The 18,281-nt window shown below is 50.4% G+C and overlaps 1 protein-coding gene across 1 annotated transcript; it reads right to left on the bottom strand.

The window, feature by feature from the left end:
• Positions 1-74: 74 nt before the first annotated feature.
• On the bottom strand, positions 75-17,400 carry cyfip2 (cytoplasmic FMR1 interacting protein 2). Its single transcript, XM_067247572.1, has 30 exons — positions 17,264-17,400; positions 14,053-14,202; positions 13,779-13,868; positions 12,988-13,065; positions 12,273-12,374; positions 11,922-12,103; positions 11,633-11,729; positions 11,088-11,216; positions 10,899-11,003; positions 10,608-10,696; positions 10,278-10,515; positions 9,922-10,074; positions 9,611-9,750; positions 9,329-9,476; positions 8,977-9,130; positions 8,693-8,849; positions 8,326-8,422; positions 8,107-8,183; positions 7,879-7,987; positions 7,597-7,716; positions 7,084-7,283; positions 6,632-6,719; positions 6,213-6,356; positions 5,934-6,024; positions 5,224-5,354; positions 3,322-3,394; positions 3,064-3,158; positions 2,598-2,836; positions 2,323-2,470; positions 75-2,092 (listed from the first exon to the last, which is right to left on the bottom strand). The coding sequence occupies exons 2-30, from the start codon at positions 14,167-14,169 to the stop codon at positions 1,925-1,927; spliced, it is 3,759 nt and encodes a 1,252-aa protein (XP_067103673.1). The 5' UTR covers positions 14,170-14,202; positions 17,264-17,400; the 3' UTR covers positions 75-1,924.
• Between the last annotated feature and the right edge of the window lie 881 nt (positions 17,401-18,281).

Genomic DNA, 18,281 nt, shown 5'->3' with positions numbered 1-18,281 from the left:
ACGTCATTTTGACAAACTAACGCACCAACAATTTTAATAATTTAAAATGAAAACGCATTGCCATCTTTCAGTTAGACATTTTTATTTCATGGAAATACAACATAATTTCAAATCCTTTTGCAGGACCATTGTTGTACATGTTATATTCTTTACTCCTTTTTTGTATTTCAAAACATGGTCACTCGTACAACAATATCAAAAACAAAACCTCATGTCACAAATGGAGCCATTGATGACAATAAAGTACACTTTTGTCATGCTAAGGTTTGAAGATGATAATTTATACCTTCACTTTTTCATAAATTCAACCATTCAATGAACAATAAGGTGTAGTTTTGTGAATAAATATAATAAAATGACCACTGGAACAAATACAAAGAAACTTTCTTATTTTTCATTCAAAATGCAACAAATAAACACATGATGGGAATATTGTCATAAAACTGTGTCTGATTTATCCTTTATAAGAAAACAAAAAGAGGGCACAAAATATTTGCATATTTTGGTAACACTGCTAACTCTAAAGCAAAGTCCAACACTGGTAAATACTGAATATATTTAGGTAACCACATTTTCCCAATGATCTACCTACTGTAGAAGGTAGCATCAATATCTTCAATTCACTTACAATGGGGATCCGATGTAGAGTCTTTTCTGACAAAAAAAGGAATCCCTTTGAGCTGGATGATCTAGCCTTTCCTCAAGCCTAAGAGGGGATTTCTAATGTATTGTATTTTATTGTTTTTTTTTTCTGGGAAAATGTAAACACACTTGCGCAGATGAAGATGTGTAATTCGCAGAGAAATGGTCAAATAAAAATGAAAGTTCCAACAAACGGAAGGATAATTGTCGATGAGGTTTCTAGTTCATAGAAGAGACATATACCAAATATGTCAATTAAATTATCAATAATTAAAAACAAAAACTACAACACTCAACACTTCACTTAGTTTCAACAGTGAAATTCACAATGAATATGGGTACTGGATAAAATGCACTCAGAGGCTCTGGGTGTTAGAAATCATGAGGAGAAAATAAATCAAAGCAAAAAAGAAAAAGAAACACACAAATAAATAAAACAAATGTTGTTCATTTTCCTCTGAAATCAAGTGTTTTGCTGCAAAGGTGTATACGGTTCAAATCAACAGCAATAACCGTTGGATGAACAGACAATGTTAATTGTATCATGATTGAAGTGATGAGGGTCGTGCCGATGGTGGGGTCCTTCAGTAGTAGTACCACAGCACCAACATGGACTCAAACTTATTTGCTTTTGTATATCATCTACAAAATTCATTTTTCATATATTTTTCGAAATCAGTTTGAGATCCATCTGGGTTTCGTCTAGGGTCTATGCAAGTCCTCTTTAAGATTGAAGATTCTAGATTGTTCTCAGTCTATCTGCAGGAGTAAGGTTGGTCCCAAGCTCTCTGATTGACTTGTGTGTTGCATGTGTGTATGTACGTGTATATATGTGTTTGTGTGTGTGTGTGTGTGAGTGAGAGCCCAGTCCTCATGGTACACAGCTTGAGGAAGGCATGAAGGCATGCATGGATCTGGGTAGGACAGTCACACTGACTGTGACCACAGAAGAAGAGGCCGAGTTATCCTACACCTACAGAACATGGACTACTGGGGTTTGTAGTTTCAGGGGAGCCAGAGATAAACAGAGTCTAATTCGGTTTAAGACAGAATCGTATGGGTTTCCAGTAGGCCTCGGTAGTTCTAGAGCTATGACAAGAGAACACTCCTGCCATGTAATATTAGTTGCCAATGTGAAGAATGGTAAAAGTCACGACTCATGTTTACCATGTTTCGAGAGGCAGAGTGTGTGTGGGTGCTATGGAGTGGGCACACGTGTGGGGAGGGGTGGGGGGGGGGGGGCTGTGGAGTGTGTGTGTGTGTGTGTGTGGGGGGGGGGTTCTCAGCAGGTGGTGGCCAGGGACTGGTGTATAGGTGGCTGGAAGCAGCGCACATGCTCCACGGTGGAACTGTCCGTCTCCACGGCCTTCATGTACTTGTTGAGGATGGCGAAGATCTCGTTGTTCAGGATCTGGTACTTCCTGATGCGGTCCGCCATCTTCTTCAGGGGCTGCAGAGACAGGGAGAGAGGGACAGAGAAAGAGAGACGCAGAGAGAGGGAGAGAGAAACACAGGCAGAGGGAGAGACCGAAAAAAGAAAGGGATGTATATGGAGCGACAGAAAGAGAGTGGTGAGAGAAAGAGAGTAAAAAAAAGAAAATAAAAAAAAACGTCAAATTCTAACAGTAGGTTTACATCTTCAGCGCGTGTGTACATGCGTGCGTGCGCGAGGCCACCCACCACGTTCTTGATGATCTCGTCCTTGCCGTCCTGCCGCTGCACCTTGAGGAGGTGGTAGCAGAAGTCGAAGAGGTCGAAGCGCCGCTGCTGACCCAGCAACACGATGATGGAGCAGCCGGCCCAGTTCAGTCCGTCTCCGAAGCACTGCCTGCTCACACACACGCACACACGCACACTTCCTAATCAACTCAACACAACTTTAAGGGACAACAATTACTTTCTACAGCGAGTGTGTGTGTGTCCTCTCAGGCTGAGCGTGCGCGTGCGCCACTCACTCTGCGGTGAACTCGTGCGTGCCCACGGGGATGCAGTAGACGAACTGCATGGCGCTCCACAGGCGGTGGAACTCCATGCACTCGTCCACGTGCATCACGCCGTTGGTGGGCGGCGGCCCCCGCCACACGGCGTCCTGCAGGAAGCTGCGGATGCGCGTCAGGATGACCTCGAACATGGACAGGCCGCAGCACAGGCGCTCCTTGGTCAGCAGGTCGCCCTCGCGGGCGATGGCGATTTGCTGGGGTGGGGCGAGGGAAGGTGGCGGGGAGTACAAGGGAGGGGGAGATTATTCAAATGATGAAAGGGTCCAGGTTACAGTAGCACTCAAGAGGGCGGCAGTGGTGACGCGTGTGGTCAGGCAGGGCAATGGGTTGCGGCTCTGTCGTGGCTCGACTTCTCTTTGTGGGGATGGGGTGAGGAGGGTGGTGGGGTGAGGAGGGAGGGTGGTGGGGGTGGGGGTCTCACCTGGGGGGTGCCCAGCCTCTCGATCAGAGGAACCAGGTGCAGGGGGGCATACTTGGCCTCCAGCCTCTTCATCCTCACCTCCAGTCGCTCACCCTCTGAACAACACACACACACACACACAGGACAGTAAATCCTTGTCAGTCACAACACAGCTACATGTCTCATTCATATTCTATGGGATTAGAGCTTTACAGCATGATCCTATTTCAGTACTTAACATGTACTTATGACAAGGTACCCAGGTGGGCCAGCACCTACCTTTGATGTAGACCCTTGGGAGGATGTTCTGGAAGGGGGCTGCATGGAGCAGGTCGCACACTTCCTCCTGGGACTGAGGTGAGCACACACACGTGAGATAACACCGACACTAGCACATGCACACACGTGAGATAACACCGACACTAGCACACACGCACACACACACACACAAGATAATACTAAAGAGCAATGACACACACACTCACACACTAAACCCCAGTTTATAGTATATGGCTACATATAATCTATTCATAAATAGTGTGTGTGTGTGTGGTATTACATAGCTGCATAACCCAGGGATTATATCCAGGCGCCAAGTAGGGCATATCTCTGTGTGTGGCCTGTCACACTGATGTGACTGGTTAAACAATCCGGTTCAAGCGACTGGTCACTTGCAGTTCCACTCAGACCCAGTGTGTTTGTGTGTGTGTGTATGTGTGTGTGTGCGTATGTGTAACCCAGATCAAAACACATCATCGCTTTTAGAAGACTTGAACCTCATTGAAAATGAGGACATGGTTGGAGATGTGGTGAAGCCGTAGTGCCCAATTGCACACATGTGGCTTGCAGCTTCCTGTCAGTCTAATCACAGGTAAGCAGACACGGTCGTGGTGACAGACAAACCAGGAAGTGAAACAGGGCGTCGTGTGTGAGACGGACACATCAATGTTAGATGGTGGGTGGAGGACAACAGACAGGCATGCAGTGAACATGAACCACTACAGGGCGCACACACACACACACACACACACTCCTACAGCACACCAGTCACACACACACACACACACACACTCCTGCAGCACACCAGGCACACACACACACACACACACTCCTGCAGCACACCAGGCACACACACACTCCTGCAGCACACCAGGCACACACACACACACCACAGACACCACAGCAGCAGTGGAAGCCAAAGACGGAGAACCATTACTCTACCTATTAATATAATAGGCAGACACTACGGACAAACGGCTCTGCTCATAGAGCTAGACTCTGCGCTGCTACACAGCCACCTTAAGACCTAACCAGTCATCCGCCCTGCGCTTCCACTGCCCCCAGAGGTCAACCTAGGCACTGCAGGTGAGACAGAAGAACACAGTGGTACAGAGAGACAAGAGGGAGGGAGAGAGAGACCTCGACGTGCATTTGCTACAGAGGATAAGGCCACTAAATGCTTACCACCTGTTGTAGAGGCCAGCGTGTAATGACAAACAGAGTTGCGTTTCAGAGAACAAACAGTGACCAAGACATTCAATCGGCACACATCAAAGAATCAAGATGGCTTCAACTCACGCAGAGCGAGATAAAAAGGAGACGAGGAGAGAGTTAGAAAGAGGGGATGTCAGAAAACGTTTAAGATGTAACCTTTTATCCTGTATAAGAATGATACTGTGTTCAGCATTCTTTGTGTGCAAAGAGAGGCCTACCCCCTCTTCTGAACTCTGGGTAACACTAGGCTTATGTAAACAAGGTGACCTGGGCTGACCACTATCTTACTGGGGAGGCCAGAAAAGGTGTTAATCGTATGGTCAAGCTTAGAGTGGTCAGAGAGTGCACTCACACGCACGCGCTCAAACGCGTACGCACGCGCGCCAGGTCTATGCAAGGGAGCCAACGAAGGAAGAGCCATGGGACATTTGCGTGCCTTGGTTTTAGCCAATCACTGTGGAGAGCGGTTCCGTTTAAATAGGCAGCTAGCGCAACATGCTAGCGGACAAACTTTGTATCACCATCCTTGTGGGCCTGGCCGCAAGCAATAAAGCTTTCTTAACTTGTTCACCGACTGACTGGGCGATGCTTGATAGCTAAATGTTTCTGATGGGGGAGGCCGGGGGAGAAGATGGGCCGGAAGGAGGGGAGGAGATAGAGGAGATGGGGGGCTGGGGGGGGTCTCACCAAGGCTTGCTCTATGAGCAGGCAGAAGAGGATGGCGTTGCCGACCTCCCGGAGACTCTGGAACACGTCTGTCTTCAGCTCGGCGTACTCGATGATGTCCTTCAGCTGGTGGTGGAAGAACTCCAGAATCCCTTGGAGGGGAGAGGAGGGAGGGGGGGGGGGGGGGGGGGGAATAGAGCGTGAGAGCGAGAGAGAGACGCAAAACTTCAAAGCGCGCGTCGGCTCATTTATTTCATTTATTATTCCTTTGGTATTCGGGTTCCATCTCGGTTTTGAAAGTAGAACGTCCATCAGCCCTCGCCTGGCCCTCTACCATCATGGAGTATTAGGGAGACCGTGGTCACCAACTAGGCCACTTGAATCATTAGGGTGTCATCAAGACCACGTTCCTGTATGGACTCGGTGACCCGCCCCCGTGTGTGTGTGTGCGTCGTCATCTGTTTGCTTGTTCGCGTGTGTGTGGGCAGAGGATCATTACTTGCTGACAGAGATCACCCACGGTAAGCCTGGTACAGCCAGAACAGAACAGCAGTAATCTAGTAATCCCTAATCCCCGATCAACGGGAATATCTAATTTGGTTGTCTGATGCGCCCCAGCGACAGGAGGCAGGTGTTCTCAAAGCAATCCTCAGAGCAACACCTTCCTGCTGGCACAGTCACCTGGGCGTCGCCCACATAGACACAGACACACACACAAAGAGTGGGCTGACCTGGGCTGCCATACTCGTGGCGAGGTAATCGGCATATCTTGGGCATCACCTCGATCAGAGTCTTCACATACTGCAGGATGGTGCCCTGCAGCTGGAGGGAGAGAAAACCGACGAGGGGAGGAGGGGAGAAGAGGGGGAGGGGAAAGGAGATGAGGTGGAGAGGAGAGGAGAGGAGGGGAGGAGAACAGAAGAAAAAGAGGAGAGAAGAGGAAGGTTTAAGGACTCAGCGGTTCTGACGTGGATCCTGTGACGAGAGCGTGCAGAATGAGGGAGAGGTACCAGGCTCTTGACTATCTTGAGCAGCTCTTCCATCACCACGGCGATGCCCTGGTAACCAAGGAGACGGCAGATGGTCTTAAAGTGGGGCGGGCCAACAAAGTTCCGGTAGGAGCTATAGATGTGGGAGTAGGCTATGTTCAGAGGCTGTGAACAGAGAGAGAGCCCGAGAGAGAGAGAGAGAGAGAGAGAGAGAGAGAGAGAGAAGAGAGAGAGAGAGAGAGAGAGAGAGAGAGAGAGAGAGAGAGAGAGAGAATAGAGGCAAAAGCAAGGAGAAAATGCATCAGAAAGACATTCCTACACTTCCAGCCTGGATGTCTCATTTTCTTTCCACGCTGGCTGAGAAGCCCTGATTTGGATGTGTGCATGCGTCTCCCCAGCGTGAGCTGGTCCCTGCTGCAGTACTGCGAGCGGCCCCACACCTTGGATCCGTACAGGTAGTAGGGCTGCACGTTGGCTGGCTTGTCCCGCTGAGGCTCCTGGGTAAAGGGGATGGCCGTACGCACGAAGCTGTGGAGACAGGGACCGCGGAATGCTCAGTCACACACTCCCGACTGTCCCTCTCACACACACACCAACCTATGTTTGTTCACATAGGTACACAACTGTAAACTTTAACCGCTCACACAAATGTACGCTCGCTCTCACGCACGCTTGCTCTCACACATCCACGCTCTCACACACGCTGGCTCTCACACACGCTCGCTCTCACACACGCTCGCTCTCACACACGCTCGCTCTCGCACACGCTCGCTCTCGCACACGCTCGCTCTCACACACGCTCGCTCTCGCACACCCACGCTCTCACACACCCACGCTCTCGCACACGCTCGCTCTCACACACCCACGTTCTCCCACACACACACACACACACCGGTTGGTGGAGCCGTTGTAGCAGTAGTTGGGCAGGAAGTCGAAGTTGAGCTCCCAGAAGACGTGCAGCGTGATGCGGCCGTACGGGGCCGACACGTTGTGGTTGGCCTCGCGGAACATGGCGTCAAAGCTGTCCAGGGTCATGTGCTTGGACAGCAGCCGGTGGGTCAGACGGTTGATCTCCATCAACCACTCCAGCTCCTGACGGGGGAGCGAGGGAGGGAGGGAGGGAGGGGTGGAGAGAGGGGCGGAGAGAGGGGCGGAGGAGGAGAAGGAAAGGAAAGGCAGGTCAAGTGGAAACAAAAAGCACTAGTCAGGGGAGGTGTACAGAATATGAGTGTGTGTGTGTGACCTGATATACTTACTGTAAGTCGCTCTGGATAAGAGCGTCTGCTAAATGACTAAATGTAAATGTGATATGATTGTCTTTAGTTTACATCTACAGTATGCCTATACAGTATGCCTGTACTCTTTTAAAAGTGAGTGTGTGTGTGTGTATCCGTGGCGTCCTCACCACGATGGAGGTGAGGTCCTCGCTCTCGAAGCGGCTGATGGCCTGGTCCAGAGACTTGTAGATAGCTGCTGAGATCCTCTGCGTGATCAGACGGTTCAGATCAATGGAGCGACCCAGCAGCTGCAGGAGAGAGAGGGGGGGGGGGGGGGGGGGGGGGGGTGAGAGGTGAGAGAGAGGGGAAGTGAGAGGAAGGTAGAATACAGGCTATTTGCAGTGGATATTCCATCTTATCAGTTCAAATGTCATTGTGCCACAGTGTGTGTGTGTGTGTGTGTGCCGTACCTGTACGTGTCTCTGTTTCAGCAGGGTCTCGTAGCGGTTGGAGGGAGGGTAAGGGATGATCACGCCGTAGTTTTTACATTCTGCTCTGAAGCGCTTGTCCAGGAGAACGCTGGAGGACGAGAACACACACACACACATCATGTTCTACTTCCTGGTTTGGGAACTGAGCTCCACGAGAGATCCGCTCTCTATTAAACTACCGTGTGTGAAAGCAGTCCATCTCCTCACCTCCCAGCCATGGCCTTGTAGTAGGCGAATATCTGATCGGCCAGCTTGTACACAAACTGATCGAAGCAGAGGTTTACCTGAAACAAGGACAGGAGTCAGTGGTCTGCTTGTGTGGGTGAGAAGGAGGGAGCTTGTGTGTTTGTGTCTGTGTGTGTGTGTGCGTGTGTGTGAGAGCCGGTGTTGGAGGGGCATGGTCGAGGTTTTGGGGCCTGGTCTAACCTCAGCCTCGATCTCGTCGTACAGGAACTGCTTCTTGAACTTGGTGAGGGCGTAGTAGCCGCTGTCGTTGTACAGGTCCAGAGGGTAGAGCACGTACCTGGGGAGGAGGGGGCAGTTAAGGTCAGTCCCAGTTAACGCTGGGATGACGCGAGTCATGCTACGCTAACGCCAGAGAGACCTCTCCACCCCCCCCTCCCCCCACGACACCAGACCCCCCTCCCTTTTCTCTCTCTTCCTCTCAGTCACGCGCTCTCTCCTTCTCACTCTCTGTGTCATTCTCTCTCTCTTTCTGTCATTCTGACTCTCTCACTGTTTCTCTCTCACACACACACACACACACACACACACACACACACACAGCTCTTACTCCATCATGGAGGGCTCCTTGGTCTCCAGGATGTGGTCGGTGAGGATCCAGGGCATGGACATCTCGATGGGGAACTGGATCCTGCGGCCCATGGTGAGTTCCAGGAAGAACTCCCTGAACCACAGCTGGGACAGGTCACAGCACTGCTGCAGGGCCTCTGAAGATGAGGGGGGGAGGGGGTGAGCCAAATCTACTGTCCCAGAAAACTCAGGCCAAGACGAATTTCCACATCCATATGCCCATCTGTATTTGTCGGAGTGTGTGTGTGTGCGTGCGTGTGTTACCGCTGAAGTTGAGCAGGTGTGTGAAGAAGAAGGAGTGCTTGTGGAAGTCCTCTATGGCCAGGACGATGGGCCCGTCCAGGCTGCTGCGCAGGGTCTTCTTAGAGCCGCTCTTGTCCGCTATGAGGGACTCCAGCATGGTGCGCACCATGTACAGCTGGAGACCGGGATGAGGGGGGAGAGAGAGAGAGAGGAGTGAGGGAGGGAGAAAGCAAGGTGAGTACTGAAAGAGAGAGGAAAGTCTATCCATAAGCCCCTCCCCCCCACACACACCCCCGTCTCCCCCAACCACCTTACGCCCCCCCCCCGACTATCCCCGACCACCCCCACTCCCCCCTGGCCCCACCCCCCGTACCTGCGTGCTGGAGGGCCCCACAGCTCTCCGGGGCACCTTGATGTCGAACCCCCCCTTGGGGTCCTTCTCCCCCCTCAGGCAGGGGTCGTTGGGGGGTTCCCTGGCGCCCTCCCAGTCACAGATGGTCTTGCGGATGGCCTGGAGGACGCTGCGCAACGAGACGGAGGGTCAGCAAACCCAAACGGAGACACCGAACCCCACCGACACGGCGGGCGGCCAGCCAATCCCGGCCGCGGGGCGCGTCCCCTTTGGGGAGGCGTGGCCCGGGAGGGCGGGGCTCACCTGATGAGGACGTTCTTCTTCTTGCGTACGGCCTGGCGGAGCGGCTCTCTCAGGGTCATCTGGGCGAAGTCCTGCAGCGCGGCGTAGATGGTGTTCCTGATGGCCTGGTTGAACACAGACTCCATGCGGCCCATGAGCACCTGGAGAGCGCACAGTCACCTTCACCTTCAGCCTCGGGCCGTGCACCAGAAAGAACCAGGCTACCACGCGTCAGAACCCCTCGACACACACACACACACTCTCCGTCATCCCTGCCACCACCATCCTCACCCTCCCCGGTAGACCCCCCCGGCCCTGGAAGGCTACGGTACCTGCAGTCCTTTGATCATGGCGATGACCTCCACCAGGGCGAACTTCTCCTCGCTGGTGTAGTTGTAGCGCGTGGCTCTCTCGTACTCCTCCGCCGTGCCGGGGCAGTCCTTGTTGCAGAACTTGTCTGTGGGATGGACCAGCTTCCACGAGTACTGAGACACGAGGGAGAGAGGGAGGGGGGTTACTGCAAGGGGGGTGTGGGTACCCTAGCACACACTCGCACACACACACACACAGGTGTGGTAGGAACGCACGCGCACCCACACACGCCAAAATACTGTAAGCTTGCACACACACACACACAAGCAAACACACACACCAACGAGCACACACACACTCCGCCCCGTCCACTCACCACCTCCATGACGTGCGTGCTCCACTTGGAGAGCAGCTGCAGGCCGCGCAGGGCCAGGTCGAACAGCTCCCGGTACTCCTCGTCCGACTTCTGGCTGTCCAGGCCCGAGCCCGTCACCACCTCGCTGTTGCTGTAGCGCGCCAGCTCCGAGATGAAGCGGATGTGGTCGTCGCGGATCTGCACCATCTGCTCGCACAGGTTGTACTGCGGAGAGATGCTGCTCTGGGTGCACGTCCACCTGGAGGGGGGGGGGGGGGGGGGGGGTGAAAAGAGGTTGATCATAGAGTCATAGAGATTGTGAGTGTGTGTGGGTGTGTGTGTGTGTCTTACTTGGACTTGTTCTCCTCGTAGTGAGCGCTGGTCTCGATGTAGCGTGACAGCTCGATCTGCATGTCCCCAAACAGAGGCACCACCTGGAGCTGCACACACACACGCACACAGTCAGACTTGGTTACCGTTCACCACCACTGATACACAGGGTCTCAATGACACGTATTCTGGAGGTAGGAGGGAGTTTATGGTAGAACAGAGAGAGAGAGAGAGAGAGAGAGAGAGAGAGAGAGAGAGAGAGAGAGAGAGAGAGAGAGAGAGAGAGAGAGAGAGAGAGAGAGAGAACCTAACCTTGAAGAACTTGTCGATCTTGCCCAGGTTGATCCTTTTCTTCGCGTCTAGCTTGTAGATGTTGCTGACGTTACCGTCCATCAGGTACAGCCCAAAGCCCATCACCTGAGAGACACCCAGGTTTGTCACCGCTCTCATGTGCACACACACACATGCAAACACCAGAGAGAGAGGGGGGGGGGGGCCTACCTTGAGCAGCATGTGTTTCTCGCTGGGGGTCAGGTACATCTTGTTCTCGTAATAATCCACACTGATGTTGACGATGTCGGCCAGCAGCTCCTCGTACCCGGGGATGACCTCCAGCTGCTGGTGCAGGCACTACACACACAGGGTCAGGGGTCATGGGTCAGGGGTGGCATCATTCATACAGCACTGACACCCTGAGAGAAGCAGGATTCTACCCCGAGGTGGGATCTACTTCGATGATTCCATAACGTTCTGTGTGTTTTTAGTCATGTTATCATAATGTAATTATTACGTCTTTATGATAGCAGAGGGCACTGGAATTTGGCCCCCAGGCGTGTGTGTGTGTGTGTGTGTTCCATGACTGTAGTGATAAAGGGCTTCTTATTCTTTTACCAAAGTGATGTACAGAGGGGTGATTTGAACCGGGGACCTCTTGATCTGCAGTCAGGCTTTACCACTGAGCTACACCCATCCCTTAGAGAACCCCTGTCAGTGTTTCATAATGTGATACTGCAGTCAACTTCTACGCCAGACGTTTCTATGCCAACCTGCGTGATCCTATTGTGATTGGCCAGGAACATGGAGAGGTTCTGGGACTCCTGGATGGACTGGGGGTCGGCCATCTTCCTCAGGAACTGGGCCGCCCTGGAGCACAGGGAATCATAGGGGTTACAACGAGCATGCTAACAGATTTCCCACTGGGCATTAGCGAGCATGCTATCAGATCCACACTATGCAGTAGCATTAACAAGCATGCTAACAGATAGCCAGTAGGGTCTCAGCTAGCGTGGTAACAGGCGATGAGTATGTGCGTGTGTGTGCGCGAGCGTGCTGTACCGTTTGTAGGCAGAGTGGTCGTTCTTCACGCTGCACTTCATGTTCTTGAGCTCGTCCAGCACGGCGAACATGTTGATGAACTTCCCCAGGGTCAGCAGGTAGGCCTCCGACACAAAGTCCTTCCTCCTCTCAGCGTGGCACAGGCGCTTCACCTCACCACAGAACCGCTCTATGGCCTTCCTCTGGAGGGAGGGAGGGAGCCGATGACTCACTGACTGGTCAAGGCATTACACCACATTACTCTCTCCGTTTGTTCATTTACTGGTAAGAAAAGACCGTTTCAGCACTTTCGAACAGCGAGCGAGCAGATAGGTCGGAGGGTCAGAAAGGAAGCCTTTCTCTGGGGAGTACCTGGAAGTACATGAACTTCATGAGCTTGGTGACCTCTGGCTCCAGCACCTCCACGGTCTTCTCATAGATCTCCACTCTGTTGGGCTGTTCGTTGCACTTCACCTGAGGGCCACAAGAGGGAGCTGTCACACTGCTTTAGGTGCGAGGGACGTTCAGAACCACTATCACTGGTGCTCCGGGTGTGTTTCTTCGTATCTGTTGACACCACGATTATTATTAGATGTTTCAGTGGGCCTTGTGTTGCTGTTGGTCGAAGGTGAGGTTTCAGGGTGGAAACTGGCCAGGCTTGGACGACGCTGTGTGTTAGCTCAGAGCTTAGCAGTGGAACAAAAGCGATGGGGAAGTTGTGGGAAGATGCGTACGTGAGGAGGGGATATTATCTGACAACACCAGATCGGCCAAGTCTCACGGTTTCGCCGTGTGACACCCGCATTTCAACCATTTAACAATTTCTCACGCCACACATTGTATATCTCACGCTGAAAAGGCAACGCCAAACACGTAGCCAAGCTAACATTGTAAACGGTAACGGACGAGGCGCAGGTTGACGGAGTGAAGCGTCATTGACGCGTTAACAGCCGTGTAAACCCGCCAGTGAAGCTCGCGAAAGCTTGTTGGGGGTGCTAACAAATCTCACGCCAGCCCTGCAACACCCTTTATTAAAGTAGTAGTGTGGGTGTGTGTGTGTGTGTGTGTGTGTGTGTGTGTGTGTTACCTGGGGAATGGCCCTGGAACAGCTCCTCCAGGTGTAGAGCATGACAGCGTACTCGTGGCCCTCCTCCAGCATCTCGTTCTGGACGGACAGAGACAGAGACACAGCGCTTCCATAACCGTCAGGTCAAACGCAACAAGGGACCAGTGGAAAAGAAACCACTTTCAATGTAGTAAAAAGGATAGCCAGTATACTTGGGCGGTGTAGCCCCCTTTGACCTTTTCAATTCGGTATTGTGAAGCACAGAACATTTTCAAATACTGGGGAATATCAGTTTCGTCTGTTCAAATGTTGGACACGTTAATGTTACAGCGCACGTTTACATTTTACACACAGTCAAATAACTGTGAAAACAGTCTGTTCTTAATTCGAGGAGGGAAAAAGACAAATTGGAACATGAATCTCGTTTGCACTTCCTGATTTAAATAAAGGTTGACTAAAACCTTGGTTCCCCTCATTGTGAGTCACATCACACACTCTATTCATTCCTATTCACCAGTCCAGTGGCTGTCTGATTCAGTATGTGTGTGTGTGTGTAAGCCTATCTTTAACCAAAACCGACTAAAAGAGGAACCAGATGATAAAGCCACGACACAAACAACACCAGGGCCTTTTTTGCATCAATGGGTTTGTCTTCAATGTGTGTGTGTGTGTGTGTGTGTGTGTCAAAGTGTGCCTCACAACACACAGTGGATGTCTTATTGGAGATGGCAAGCCATGACTAGACTGCTCAGATCTGGTACTGGCATCCCAGAATCCAATGGGCATGTGTCCTTGCTCTGTGGTCCTCTCACCATGCTTGAATGCACAGTGGCCTGTTCAATGTAGCGGGCGATGCCAGTCACAAATGCATTCCTGTCCTCAAAGTTGGTGTCAAAGTTGGCCTGGAGAGAGAGAGTTAAAAAGGTTGGTGAGAATCAGTGTGTGTGTTCTTGTGTACATATGTGTGTAGGAGTATGTGTGTGTGTGTGTGTGTATGTGAAGGAGTATGTGTGTGTGTGTCTTGTCTATGTGATGGAGCATGTGTGTAGGCAAGGCGTGTGTATGTGTGTCTGTGTGTGCGTGTACCTGGTACATGATGGAGGAGGGCGGGGGCTCGATACAGGGCTGCTGGTCAGGGAGGGGCAGTTCCTCCAGCAGGTCCACGTTGGACAGGGCATCCTCCAGGGTCACGTGGGTCGTCATGGTAACGAGGGCTCACTCACGCAACTCCCCAGTCTGAGTCCGAGAGCGAGAAGAGACAGAGTGTCAAATGAGTGCAGCTCCGAATCCAAGAAAATCGACAGTTTTTCAAACGCCCAAAAAAAAAGCACTAGCGTCAGGAATTTCATCCCCCCCCCCCCTGTAAAAACTGCCACAGGTATTCTAGTCTGGGTATTCGGTTTCATTTCCTCCCTGACTCCAAATCTCCATCTGTCTCTGCCTCTCTTCCCTACAGCAGTGGCACCTGTTGGTGGACATGTTGACGTGACGATATGGTTGAGACGTCTAAAGTTAGCCGAGACGATGCTCTGGTGCTGATAGGAAACAAGGAACTGAGCTGTGTGGTGGCTCATATTCAAGTCATCGTTCCGGCCTCCTATTCCACGGGAAAACTCTGCTTCGTGTGAACAGCGTGTGTGTGGGGGGTCGGCAGTGTCGACCCTGCATCATGTGCCTCACAGGAGTGTGTGGTTCACCTCTGAACTGACAGACAGGGGTTGACACGGCCGCTAATCTCCTTCAGCTCCCCCAGGCTGATGGGGCAGTGGGAAAGAGAGGCTAAAATAGGAATCTAAACCCCCCCCCCAGACCCACACTGTGAAGCTGGGGAGCACTGCTAAGCTAGCCCTGTTCACCTACCATAGCTAACCTAGCACTGCTATAGCACTTGTTAATTAAACACTGCTAACCTAGGTCACGGAATAGTGCTGGATTGTTTATCCTCAGACAATGTGAAGTACATGTAGCCAGTCAGTTGTGGTGTGTGTGTGTGTGTGTGTGTGTGTGTGTAGCATGTGTCACAGCTGCACAGGAACAGCTAAGAGGAAGAGGAGCAAGGCCGGGTGGGGTTTCCTGTCGAACTTCATCACCTCGGTAAGACATGCCTATTTGGCCTCAACCGACATACAGACAGACACATTTGGATGTTTACCCTAAAAGGTCTGTCAGTCCGTCAGTCATCCAGTCAGGAGGGATATACTGTTGAACACTCATGGCAGGGCCCTTACTTGACTGAATAAACTTTCCCACACTTAAGACAACTGTCTGTTGGCCTCCGCGCCTTTTGGAAACACACACTCAGACACATGTGTACACAAACACACGGATCTCTCCATTCCCCCTGCATTCCTGTGTGTTACGTCTGCCAGAGCGGGCAGACGGGTCCAGACCTACAGGAGGGAGCATGGTGGGGATGGAGGGATGAGGAAGGGTGAGAACAAACTGACAGAATGAAGAGTTGGAGAGAATTAGAGATGGAAAGCAAGGGGCAGAGACAGTACATGATAGGAAGAGAGAGATATTCCAAGCCATAGAGAGCGACAGAGAGAGAGGGAGACAGAGAAAGAGACAGAGAGAAAGAATGAGAGAGAGAGGAGAAAGAGAGGTCTCTTTTTGGCAGGTCAATGAAGCCCTTTACATCTGAGTGAGATGGTTAGACAGATAAAGAGACACACACAGAGAGAGAGAGAGAGAGAGAGAGAGAGAGAGAGAGAGAGAGAGAGAGAGAGAGAGAGAGAGAGAGAGAGAGAGAGAGAGAGAGAGAGAGAGAGAAAAAGTGTGTCACGTCCGGGTCGCCACTCAATGGGAACCCCTCTGGCCATCCTCGTAACATGCTACCATTCTCCTCACACTCTCACTGGTCGAGGAGAAAAAGAGCATACACATCCATGTGTGGACACACAGACACACAGACACACAGTTTGACTACAGGAACACAAACATGTAAGATACCGACTATGTTTGTGTCCTCAGCAAGGACCCCTGAGGAATGTATGCCTGGGGGGGGGGGGGGGGGGGGGGGGGGGGGGGGCTATGATGACATGGCCTACTCAGTCTAACCAACAACAATACACATTATATGAATATTCATGGACTGAAAGACATAAGCTTGATCACATGGCCTATAGCAGCATGGTATGCTGCCTATAGGTCAATACTTCTCTTGGATCTCCCAAGTTAGAGTCTGGTTGTCATTGGTTTGTAGCCTTATTGAGTAGGATGCATACAACCATTCAGTAGGTTAGCATAGCCCTCCCCATACAAAGTAATCAAGGGGCTAGTCATTTTTTATATTCTTACTGTAATATTAATTGCATAACATATTATTATTAAGACACTTAAAAGACCCAAGAATGGTACTATATGAACACAGGACGATGTAAAGACTCGAGTAGACCTATCAGCCAGATATATTTTTGTCATCTTCCTGCACAATTTAAACACAACTTATGTCAGAACTATTGGTTGATTAGTGTATTGTATTTAATTAATAAAAAAAGTGGACATCTATTAATTTGATGTGCGGCGTTGAGTTGGATTTAAAAATCTTGGACAACGGCTGAAACGGAAGTAGAATGTAGATGCACCTGTCGTTCGAGTTTAGGTAACGGGCCTGATTTTTGCCCATAATAAAATGTGGCTGCTGTTATGTCGGCGACGCTTGTTATAATGTATGTTAGATTACCAACTAGGCGTAAAGTGTGCAACAAAGGTGATTAAACTGTGGACTGAAGAAATACTTCGTTAAAATGCTCGGGAGCTTTTAGCTGGCGTTAGCCAATCTCGGTCATTTTTACAAGCAATGAATTTGAAATATTGCACATTATCCCGTCATGTGTATTTTGAAGGAGAGGCTACAATAATATAGTGCAATCTTTTTCAAAGCATCCACCTCATTTAAAAGAAGAGCAAAGAGCATCTTCTACGAGGCAAGCTACCGTACGGATCCTCTCCACCCCACCCATCTCTCGGTGTAACCTACTACAGTATGATGCCATTTCTACACTGACGTTAGGCAATGGCGAGATAACGGAACTCCATTCATCGGAATGAGCAGTTCAGCTACTGAAATCAAATAAAACATTGAGGAATCTCAATCATGAATGAAAACATAATACCTGAAGCCTGTGTGTTCTATTCTTTTTTTCAACAAACGTGATGGTGCACTATGAGAAAGGAAAACAGCTAGCTAGCGAATACACGGGCAGCTCTCCAGTCATCATCATCGCTGCATCTCCCTTCCCGTCGACAAGCGCTGCACATCTTTACTGAGCGGCTGTTGGGTTAGTGCACATACCTGCAACTTGCATGTCCGTCCAGTTAAAACGGGCGGACAATGTCGCACTCCGCGACGGCAATCCAATAATTTACGGACGTTTTTCTCGCCTTTTCTCCGATTGATGCTCTCGTTTTTACTATGTGCCTATCCGCTAATCCACCCCACACAAAGAGCAGAAAATGGCTGCAAGTGCATTTCCTTAAAGGGCCAGTCGCATAGGATCAAACTGGTGCTCAATGAGTTTGAGCGTCCAACGATTCCAAGTACCAACCAAGCGAAATAACCACTTATCCAACTCTATTAGGTTGGGTCACTGTTAATTCCTTTCAGAATGCCCAAGGTAAACGAAAATAACCTTATGACATTGCAAGTTACAAGAGTTACAAGACCCACTTCTCAGTCACATTTGCAACGACCAGGATAGTTCACAAAGGTCCTAATACTTTATGGAAGGAGAGGATACCTCAGTGGAAAATTTCCCTAGGAAAACATTCCAGTTATTACCTAACTGGATATATAGGTCATCCTAGCTTTAGTTTTCATGGCATGACATGCCAGTTAAAATATATATTTTTACTATACCATATACAGTGTACAGTATTTCTGTAACATGTTCTGTTTCTATGGTACATCCCATGTACTCCTGCTACTGACTGTTTCCAAGAACATTGCTATGCCAGTGTTGTGTGCCCAGTCTGCCTGGTTGTCACAGTAACACAAAGGCATGCAAGACTGGCTGCAAACTGCAATCGCATACAGACACCCAGGACCCATATAGTTGGTTAGACCTGTATACTACACTACAGTACTATTACTGAAAAAGATGTTGATGGTAACAAAAGTCAAGTGGGAGTCAAGTGGCTGAGTGGTTAGAGAATCGGGCTAGTAATCATACTAGCTGGTTCGATTCCCAGCCGTGCAAAATGACGTTGTGTTCTTGGGCTAGGCACTTCACCCTACTTGCCTCGGGGGAATGTCCCTGTACTTACTGTAAGTCGCTCTGGATAAGAGCGTCTGCTAAATGACTAAATGTAAA

The sequence above is a fragment of the Osmerus mordax genome, chromosome 12 (assembly GCF_038355195.1).
Source record: "Osmerus mordax isolate fOsmMor3 chromosome 12, fOsmMor3.pri, whole genome shotgun sequence".
NCBI classification, from domain to species: domain Eukaryota; kingdom Metazoa; phylum Chordata; class Actinopteri; order Osmeriformes; family Osmeridae; genus Osmerus; species Osmerus mordax.
This window is presented reverse-complemented; position numbering and strand designations above follow the sequence as displayed.